Raw genomic sequence first — 11064 nt, forward strand, 5'->3', positions numbered from 1 at the left:
GCCTAAGGCACTTGACTGCTAACCAGAAGGCTGGCAGTTCAAACCCACCAGCCACTCCTTGGAAGGAAGGTTGGGCAATCTACTTCTGTAGTGATACGGCCTCGGAAACCCAAGAAAGGGTCACTATGAGTTGCGTGTGACTCGACGGCACGTAACAACAACAAAAAATTGGAATTGAACCACTGTTACTCAGCTGAAAAATTTTACCCCAGACTGTCTGGATCTTTCGACACAGGAAGATGAGTTTTGAGCCTTGCGAGGGTGCAACGTTTGAGATAGCCACGTCTGTATCTGCCTTGTAACCTGTCTTCCTGTCTCCACTCTGCCCTCTGCAGTCTGATTCCACAGGGGAGCGCTCATCTGACCATGCTGCTGTAGCTGCCCTCGAGTTGGCCCCGGGCTCCACTGCTCCGTGCACTGCTGGGCCCCACAGGGTTCTCGCCAGCTGCTTCTCCACACACGGTCCCCAGGCCTTTCTTCCTAGTATGTCTGAGTCTGGAAGCTCTGCTGAAACCACTTCTGCAAGCTAGCAACACGCACACCCCCACGGACAGACAGGTGGTGGCTGCGCACGAAGTGTACCGGCCGGGAATCGAACCCGGGTCTCACTCATGGGAGGCCAGGAATCTACCACTGAGCCACCACTGCTCCTGGTCTCGTAGCTGTGGCATTGGGTCCCCTTGAGTGAATTTCAACCTAGCGACCCCTGTGACAGAGGAGAACTGCCCTGTAGGGTTTTCCAGGTTGTCATCTTTAGGGAAGCAGATGACCAGGTCTCTCTGGTGAAGAGCTGCTGGGTGGGTTCTAAGCACTGACCTTTTGATTAACAGGAGAGCACTTAATGCTGTACCAGCATAATCTAAGCGTGCACTGCTGCTAAGACACATACTAGAACTGTCTCCCCCTGCTGCTAAGATAAACCCCTTTGCTTGGGCCAGGTGCTCTCCAGCTCAGGGCCTCTGCACAGTCTCTCCCCCCTGCCTTTCCCCTTCCTTCACTTGGCTCACATTTCATTTTATTTCAAACTTTTTATTGTGATTTGGGTGACATGTTACAAAGCAGATTTGTTTCACGTTTGACAGCTCACCATCATTTTGTTGTATGACACTGTTTACAATCCTCACAATGTCCCAGCTCTCCTCCTCCTTCCTCCCGCTGGTTACCCCTTCCCTGTGTCCTTCTTACCTCTCCATTCCTGCCTCCCTCCCTGCGCAAATGCTGCCCTTCTGATCTCCCAGCGTTGACGGTTCTCAGGAGTGCATCTCCCTGGTGTAGGTGTTAGGCCCATGGGCCTGTCTATTGTTTGGATGAGGTAAGCCACAGGAATGAGTCCAGTTCCAGACTCAAAGAGTGACTGGAGGCTTCACCAATCTCTATCTGAGCAGTCATCCTGGTCTTTATGTTCTTCAGGTTTGTTCCACCCTTTTCCTCCCATTCTAGCCAGAATCTCCAATTCTGATCCCTTTCCGAGTGGTTGGCATTGGTTAGCTGGGCACCATCTAGCTCCTGGTCTCAGAGTCCATTAGTCCTTTGGACTGATTGTTTCCACACATCTTTTATTTTCTTCACTCACCTTTGCTCCACATGAGGAGAGACCAATAATCGTATTTCAGATGGTCACTCACAAGCTTTTAAGACTCTAGTTCCTACTCATCAATGTTGGATGCAGAACGATGTTTTTGTGTACTATGTTCTGCATTCAAGCTTGATGTCCCCTACAACCATGGTCCTGAGCCCACAGGCCCAGTGATTCACTCTCTGAAGGTATGCTTAGTCGTGGCCAAGAAGTTATCCTCACTTTGTCCTGTGAGCTCTATACTGCACATGGACATTTTTATAGCACAAACAAATACGTATGCAGGAATACCATCAATATATCCAGTCGTGGGTATAGTCCTGCTTCCCTAACCCTTTCTGGTCATGGTTGCCTGTCCACCTGTGTATCCACCCATAGATGAATGTTTCTTATTATGGGTAACAAGCATTGTGTATGTGGAAGTATTTACCTCTGTCGTCTGGACCTCTTGTCAGCTCTCCTTGTCTTCCTTTCCCCTACTGATTGTTTTGCTGGTCCCCTGCTTTTGGTATACTCCCCTTCCTGTCACCCAAATCAACAACACATAGCTCTTAATTAATCAGCCATCTTCTTTTCCTCTTCCCCTCCCTGGTAACCAACAAAGGTACTTTCATTCCCTGTGTAAACCTTTCCTTGACTTTTTACAATAATGGACTAATACAGTGTTTGTCCTTTTGTGATTGACTTATTTCACTGAGCATGATGTCCTCCAAGTTCATCCATGTTATGTAGTGTTTTACAGATTCTATGTTAGTCTTTGGGGTTGCATAGTATTCCATCATGTGTATGCACCATAGCTGGGTTATCCATTCCTCTGCTGATGGGCACTTAGGTTGTTTCTCTCTCTTTGCTATTATAAACAACAGCAAACAGTGCTGTAATGAACATGGGTATGCATGTATCTGTGTGTGTCCTGGCTCTCCCTTCTTTAGGATATATTCCTAGTAATGGGGTTGCTAGATCAAATGGTATTTCTAGTTTGAACATTTTTAAGGAAGTGCCATATGGTTTCCACAATGGCTGTACCATTTTATGGTCCCACCAGCAGTGTGTGAGGGTCCCACACCCTTGTCTGCCTCACATACAGATCTCAGCTTCAATACTCCTTCCACAGAAGCCCTCGGGGCCAGGCCACCCTGCTAGCTGCTCTGAGTCCTCTCTCCTTGCTCCTCACTCAGGACACTCACTGCAGCATAATCTTTGGATTAAAACTGCTCGTTCGGCAGTTGGGGACCTACTGAGTGCCTTCTACAAGGCTCGTGCGTATGATGGATACAATTAGCGAGCCTAATTCTAGAATTACAAATCTATAACCAACACTACTTCAGGTGTTGGTTCTTCAGGCTGGGTAACTGTGTCCATCACATGTATGGGCATACGGCAGGCACGCAGTAGGTACACAACTGCCGAATGAGCAGTTTTAATCCATTCACTGTCCTCCCCAGCTGCCTTTACAATGAGGGCCAAGGTTTACCAGCTAGCTAGTCCGAGGTGTGTAGTTACAGGAAGAAGCCCTCTTTAGAGTGACCGCTCAAAGATCAACCAAGACCACCACCTCCTCCTCCTCCTCCTCCTCCCAGGACCTACGTGGTTTGGTGGGAAATGAATGGACGTTGGTTTTGTATTCTGACTTGAGGACAGTGTATTAGGAAATGATCAGCGTTGTTAGCATCCAGCAAAAGGTTATTTTTTTTTTTCTACCATGGCTTTGTTCCAAAGGAACAACGAAAACCAGCCCCAACTCACATCGACACGCAGTCATGCTTGGCTTGAACGTCACTCTGTCTTACTGCACTTGGGGTCATGGGAACGTCTGGGATGAAGGACTTTGCCTCATCCTTTCACGAGTTCCAGGCCTCTCGGGTGGGTCAAGACCAACATACAACATCAGAGCACAGAAGACAAGAGATTCTCATAGACTTTTGTTACCTTTTCTTCCGAGTCTCCTGGTTGGCACGTAATGACTCCATCCCTTGATCCTCCGGCAAACGTCGCCTTACAGTTTGCAAGCCACTGTTTTCAGAAAAAGAGAGGCACACAGATAAGTCAGTGATGCCCTGGGACATTTTTACACCTTTTCTATCAAGGAAAATTTATTAAGCCTCTCGATCAATCAATCGAACAATCAATCAAGGAATGAAGAGAAAGAGGGAAAATAAATAATTGCTTTAGCAACTTAGGAGCTCTGGTGCCACAGTGGGTAAGGCATTCGCTGCTAACCAGAAGGTCAGCAGTTCAAACCCACCAGGTGCAATGCAGGAGGAAGATAGGGCAATCTGCTTCCATAAAGATTTACAGCCTTGGAAACCCTGTGGGGGTCACCATGAGTTGGAATCGACTTAATGGCTATGGGTTTCCTTTTTTGTTTATAGTGACTTTATAAAAAGGATCATGTCTTTGGGTTTGAGGTTAACTGAAATTTAAGTATCGGTAATGAGGGTTCGGGAATGGTCACTTACAAATACCATGTCAACATTTTCATACATTACCCTGTGGAACGGTTTCATCATCCCATATCAAATGCCTTAGGCACTACGCCACTAGAGCTCCTATGTAGGATGCAGGTATATGTTAAAACACATCCACATACAGTTTGAACCCATCAACAGAATAGACATTAGGGAGGTATAGTCAATATATTTTTTTAAAATTTTATTCTGATTTGGGTGAAAGTTTAGAGCAAATTCACTTTCCATACAGCAGTTCTCATATAGTTTGTCTCATGACATTGACTGCAATTTCCCACAATACAACAGCTCCCCTACCACTTCCTCCCCATAGTTAATATCTTTTCCCTGTGTCCATCCCTCCATGCACTCCTGCCCCCTGAGCTGTCTCCCTGTGCATACACAGCCCTTCTATTCTCCCATGATTGATGTCTCCAAGGAGTGTATCTTCCTCAGGTAAACGTTCAGCTCATGTGCCTGTCTTTTGTTTGGCTGGAAGCCACAGGAATTGACTCAATTCCAGACCTGCAGGGAAGCTAGGGGCCATAGTCTCAGTGGTTCCATCAGGCTCTATCGGACCAGCAAACCTGGTCCCTTTTTTTTTTTTCAATGATTTGGAGTTTTGTTCCACATTGTTCTCCCTCTCCATCCAGGATCTCCTGCACTGATCCCCTTCCAAGTGGTTGACAGTGGTAGCCAGGCACCATCTAGTTTTTCTGGTTTCATGGGAAAGGAGGCAGTTGTTTATGGAGGGAACTAGAAACTATTTCCCTGAAATAATCTTTCAGCTTTAAATCTTAAACCAAAACTACCCTCTGAAGTCATCTTTGACTATGAAATAGCTCATCTTCATCAGTAAAGTATGTCTGCTTTGAGCAATGTGCTCTTTCAAAGAATCACCTCTACGATGCAAACAGTTCAGAGGATTGATGGACCACATGAACCTCAGCTTCCACAAACCTGAGATCAGAACTAGACAGTGCCCAGGTACCACTACTGACCGACTCTGAAAGGGATCACATTAGGTGGTCCTGGATAGAGTGGAGAAAAATGTGGATCATAACTTAAACTCGTCAAAAAGACCAGGTTTACGGGTTGGATACAGACTGGTGGAATCCCTGAGACATTAAGGAGTTAATATCCTTTAGTCCCTCTTTGGACAAGGAACTGGACTAGGCCCCATGGCTCAGTTTTCAGCCAAACAGACAGGTCTGCAAGGTGAACAGTAACAGTAAGGACTTACATACTCCTTAGAATGATGAACCTGATGAGACCAGAAGGGCAGCGTTTGCCCAGGGACAAAGCCCAGAAGGCAGGAAGGGATAGGAAGGAGGGAGGAGTGGAAACAGGAACACAGGGGAGGATGTGGGAGGAGGGATGTTACATTGTGGGGAATGCAATCAACGACATGAAATGAAATGTGTGTGAATTGTTCAATGGAAAACTGCTCTGTAAACATGCACCTAAATCACAACAGAAAGTTAAAAAAAAAAATGTGAGGTCAGATTGACAGTGGTGACTTGAAGGTTGGATGGGAAGCCTATGGGATACTGAGTTTAAGATAATGGCTGTACAACAATGTGGAAAAGGACAGTGAGAATGGTTTGGCCGCTTGAAGAACGTCACCAATGCTGCTGAATTGTCCCCTAGAACTTGTTCAATGGTGTACCATTGGCTGCGTATACTTTCCTTTTTTTTTTTTAACTGTTTTTTGGGTGAAAGTTTACAGAACAAATTGGTGACATTTACTGCAATCCCCACAACATATGGCTGTGTAGACTTTCACCCAAATAAAAAAATGAAGGGAAGAAAAGGTGAAAGCTGAAAACTTTCTTCTTTGTAGGTGTCACTTACATAAGCAATACTACGGCAGAGCACACACCAGGAAGTAGGAATTGTAAAGCCTAAAGGAGGCATCAGGTGGAGGGTCAGTGGAAAAAGAGAAGGGCCTCCAAGAGATGGACTGACGCAGTGGCTACAGCGATAGGTTCAGGTACAGTGGGCATTACGAGGCTGGTACAGGACCAGGCAGTGTTTCGTTCTGTTGTGCACAAGGCTGTTATGAGTCAGAGATGACTCGACGCCACCTAACAACAACAATGGAGGAGAAGAGGAAGTGGGTCTCCTGTGCCCCAAAGGGCTTTTCTTGGGTTAATCACACGCCCACCCCAGAACTTGTAGTGGTTGAGTTTGCTGGTCTAACTGCATGCACAGAAACACACAAGCTTACTGAGAGCGTGGCCTCCTTCCTGTTGTTGTAGGTGTCCAGGTATTCTTGCAATTCTAGAACACTGAACTTGAGTTTGTCCAGAAGCCCACAGGAAAGGAGCTAAAGATAGGAAGATAATTTGTATTAAAACATTGAGAGAGATGCCAACACAAAGGCACTGCTACATGGACAGAAACTTCTTGAAGTCCGTTTTGAAGTGATGTCTAGGGTGGCAGTGGCTTCCACTTGAATAAGCTACAAAGTCTGTCATTGTGCTTCACTGTCAGCTGGAATCGTAATGCTAGCTTGCTGATACAAGCATCCTATGGAAACATCACACGTTTTCTCAGCAGTATAGACAAACCACATGGACGGTCTTCTATGGAAGACGGCACTGAATATGATGTCAACTTTCTGCATGAATGCTACTATCTAATAATATTCCTAGTACCTAGCGTACAGACAATCTCTAAAGAGACTGTCAGACTGATCTGCATGTAATCTACAATTCAAATCAAGTTTAAAATAGCAATGATCCCTCACATTGCATTCTCTACTACAGCCAGCCAACCACCCACCAAGTTCTTGAAAAGACCGACTTTGCAAGGACTTAACCCTGAAGTTCACCCTCATTGCTTCCCATCCATGGCAACCACTCAGCAAACAAGCTGGTTCTGTGACACACATGGTGGTTCAGAGAAGGGCAACATACAACCCCCCAGTTTCAAGGAGTGAGGCCGACTCACAGAGTTAGAGGTATGTTCATAAAGTCCTGATTCAACAGTCAGCCGGACACTATTTTCACTGTCCTCCAGAACTCACCATTCATAGTTTGAATCTAAAGTACAACTAGAAATGCTGTTTGGGATTGGGGATGGGGGAAGTAGTGGCATGTGTCCTTGGAGGCCCATCTGGCTGGTCAACCTGCAACAGTACGCTTTGGCCAGGCTGGCTCTGAGTGGTTCTCCAAGCACATTCATAACCATCAAGGTCAAAGCCAGAAAGAGGTGCCAAGGATGTGGAGCGGGCAGAGAGGTGGCATTTTCCGCTGTTTCTCTGAAATGACCTTGCCTTGGTCTGCGCTGAGATATGCAGTCATCACTCTGCAGACTCAGAGGTGTTCATGTCACAACCTTCAGGAGACATATCACATCCCAGCACTGCTCACAGACACAGGGAGGTGTCTTGAAAACAACACACAACCCCAATGGACTGCTTTGAAGTTCCACACCGTCAGCTGGGCTGGGGGTACTCACAGTCTCAGCATCCACAAAAAGGGTGGGGCACTCGGAGCAGGAGGTGAGCATCTGGGAGGAACTGACAAACTTGGATCCAATTCCCCGGAGGTTGTCTCCCAGGTAACTGGCTGCATCGCAGGTCAAGAAGCAGAACCTCTTCTGAATATTCTGGAAGGAAACATGAAGACTGTTTGTCAAGGCCACATTTTAACATCACATGGTAGAGGAAACCAATTTTCTACTCTTTGTGAGAATATGAAACTCACACGGGCCCTCTGGGAAGGAGGAGGACAGAGTGGGTCATGTCCACATGCAGTGTGGACAAAGCTTGCTTCTAAAATGTCATTGCCCAACGTGTGGATGCACACACAATCTGTTTGCTCTAATTGTTGAAACTATACAAAACAGAGCATATACCAATTCAACATATATACATGTACAATTCAGTGATACTGGTTATATTCTTTGAGTTGTACAACCATTCTCACCCTCCTTCTCTGAATTGTTCCTCCCCCACTGATATGAAAGTTCCCATCTAACCTTTCGAGTTGCTGTTGTCAATTTGCTCCCATACAGATACATCTTAAAAGACTGAGATGTGCAAGGGAGACATTCTTTCTTTTTCTTTTTTAATTTTTGTTGTGGTTTGGGTAAAAGTTTACAGAGCAAATTCACTTTTTTTTTTGTTTATGCCAAGAAATACACTTTATATTTATTTGTTTATTGTGCTGCCAAGAAATACGCTTATTTATATATATTTATTTATTTATTGTGCTTTAGGTGCAAATTGACAGAGCAGAATGTTTTATACTCAACGTTTTGTGTACATTTGGTTTCATTCCTGATTACCATCCCCACCCCTAATCCACTCTTCTCCTCTCCCTTTTCTGTGACCCCCTCCATCCCTCTGTCGTTCTCAGTTACACACTCCTGTCTGTCCAGCTTTTCCTCCATGTCAGTGTTGCTCCTGTGGCACCCATGGCTGATTACGCCAAGGGATGTATCTCTGTAGAGTGAGTAGGTAGATGCACTGCCCTGGGTTGAGTGTTGTGCATGTAAGTCTTACTACTGTTGGGCTGAGAGCCGGCCCTTGGGAGTGAGTTTTATCCCAGGCCCAAAGTGTATCCCAAGGCCATAGTTTTGGGGGTCTCACCAGACACCATCCGACCAGTAATTCTGGTCATTATTGTGTTTTTGGATTTTGTTCCATGTTTTTCCTCCCACTCTATCCAGGATCTCCAGTTACGATCCCTTCCCGAGTCTTTGTGATTGGTAGCCGAGCACCAACTTGTTCTTGTTCCAAGGTCCATCATGTCCTAGGGCTGACTGTTCCCAAATGCCCTTGTTTTTTTTCCCCCATTCTTCTTCACTTCCAATGATAGGAGACCATTAGCTGCATCTTAGATGGCTGCTTGAAAGCTGTTAAGACCCCAGTCACTACTCACCAAAGTAGGTTGTGGAATAAAATTTTTAGTTATTTTGTTGTACGTTATTGACTCTAGAGTCATCCAATACTATGGTCCTGGGTCAGTAGACCCGATGGATCTCTCTCCCACAGTGTCTAGCTATCTGTGAAAGGATTAGAGGAAATTCACTTTCCATACAGCAGCTCACATGCACTTTGACTCATGACATTGATTGCAATTTCTCACAATATAACAGCTCCCCTCCCATTTCTTCCCCATAGTCACCTCTTCCCTGTGTCCTTCCCTCCATGCACTCCTATCCCCCGAGCCATCTCCCTGTGCATACACAGCCCTTCTATTCTCCTGTGATTGAGCTCTCCAAGGAGTGTACCCACCTAATGTAAATGTTCAGCTCATATGCCTGTCTTCTGTTTGGATGGAAGCCACAGGAGTGGGTTCAATTCCTGACCTGAAGGGCAGCTAGGGGCCATAGTCTCAGTAGTTACATCAGGCTCTATTAGACTAGCAAACCTGGTCCTTTTTTTTTTTTTTTTTTTTAATAATTTTGAATTTTGTTCCATATTATCCTCCCACTCCATCCAGGATCTCCCACAGAGATCCCCCTCCAAGTGGTTGACAGTGGTAGCCAGGCACCATCTAGCTCTTCTGGTCTCATAGTCATATAGGCTGAGGATCGCATGGTGTACCACTTGCTTGGACTAATTGTATCCATGTGTCTTTGGTTTTCTTCATTCTTCTTTGCTCTGGGTAAGGAGAGACCCATCATTGCATCTAGATGGCTGCTTGCAAGTTTTCAAGATCACAGTTGCTACTCAGTAGGATGTGGAACAATGTTTTAGGTAGTATGTTATGCCAATTGAACTTGATGTCCCCTGGGACTATGGTCCTGAGCCCACAGGTCTAAGTACTCACTCCCACCGGGCAGCTAGCTGTGGGCAAGAAGTGACTACAACCTTGCCCCTTGTCAGCTCTACCATATACCTGGGAATTCTTAGAGAATATACAAATATACTTGCAGAAACACTGTCTACAAACCCTATATAGTCTTGGACACACTCCCCACTGCATAGACATACCTAATTGTTCAGCCTGTCTACCCATCTATCCACCCATCTATCCATGTTTGCCTTCACTGACAATGCAGTACTGTATATGCAAAAGGGTACATCTTTGTTGGCTGTCCCTCCCATGCACCTCTTTCTGTCTTCCTCTTCCTCAATGACACTGTGTTGATCACACACATTTGGTACATTGCCCTTCTCTTCACCCAAATCAATTTGCTCTACCTATCTAGCAGTATTCCCTCTCCTCTCCTCCCCTATCCCTGGTAACCAGCAAAGAAAATTTCCTTCCATATATAAACTTTTCCTTGACTTTGTACAATAATGAACTGATACGATATTTGTCTTTCTATGATTGACTTATTTCACTCAGCATAATGTCCTCCAAGTTGATCCACGTTATGTGGTGTTTTGCAGATTCTAGTTTATTCTTTAGGGTTGTAGAGTATTCCATCATGTGTATGTACCATAGTTTGGTAATCCATACCTCAACGGATGGACACCTAGGTTGTTTCCATCTTTTGGCTATTGTAAATAGTGCTGCAATGAACATGGGTGTGCATATGTCTGTTTTTGTCATAGCTCTCACTTCTTTAGGATATATACCTAGTAATGGAATGGCTGAGTCAAATGGTATTTCTAATTTCAACTTTTTAAGGAATCGCCATATTGCTTTCCACAGTGGTTGTGTCATTTGGCAGTCCCACCAAAAGTGGATGAGAGTCCCAATTTCTTCACATCCTCGCCAGCATTTGTTATTTTCTGTCTTGCTGAACTTTGCTACTAGTGCTGGGGCAAGATGGTATCTCATTACTGTTTTGATTTGCATCTCTTTAATGGCTAATAATTGTGAGCATTTCTTCATAAATGTTTGTTGGCCACCTGAATATCCTCTTTGGTGAGGTGTCTATTCATGTTTTCTGCTCCTTTTTAACTGGATTATTTGTCTTTTTGTTGTTGAGGTGTTGGAGTTTTTTATAAATTCTAGAGATAAATCCCTTGTCAGATACGTCATTGCTGAATATTTTTTCCCCATCTGTAGGTTTCTCTTTTGACTCTTTTGGAGAAGTCTTGGGAAACACATAAAAATTTAATTTTTAGAAGGT

At 45.0% G+C, this 11064-nt stretch overlaps 1 protein-coding gene across 1 annotated transcript in view; it reads right to left on the minus strand.

The window, feature by feature from the left end:
* Positions 1-11064, minus strand: part of FRY (FRY microtubule binding protein) — a 571437-nt gene that overhangs the window by 49272 nt on the left and 511101 nt on the right. The window contains exons 58-60 of the mRNA XM_042782984.1: positions 7489-7638; positions 6254-6352; positions 3506-3589 (exon numbers count right to left, since the gene is read on the minus strand). Of these exons, the coding sequence (XP_042638918.1) occupies positions 3506-3589; positions 6254-6352; positions 7489-7638 (333 nt within the window). The remainder of the gene's footprint in view (positions 1-3505; positions 3590-6253; positions 6353-7488; positions 7639-11064) is intronic.

Source organism: Orycteropus afer, unplaced genomic scaffold, assembly GCF_000298275.1.
Source record: "Orycteropus afer afer isolate SDZICR_OR568_19922 unplaced genomic scaffold, OryAfe1.0 scaffold00558, whole genome shotgun sequence".
Lineage (NCBI taxonomy): Eukaryota > Metazoa > Chordata > Mammalia > Tubulidentata > Orycteropodidae > Orycteropus > Orycteropus afer.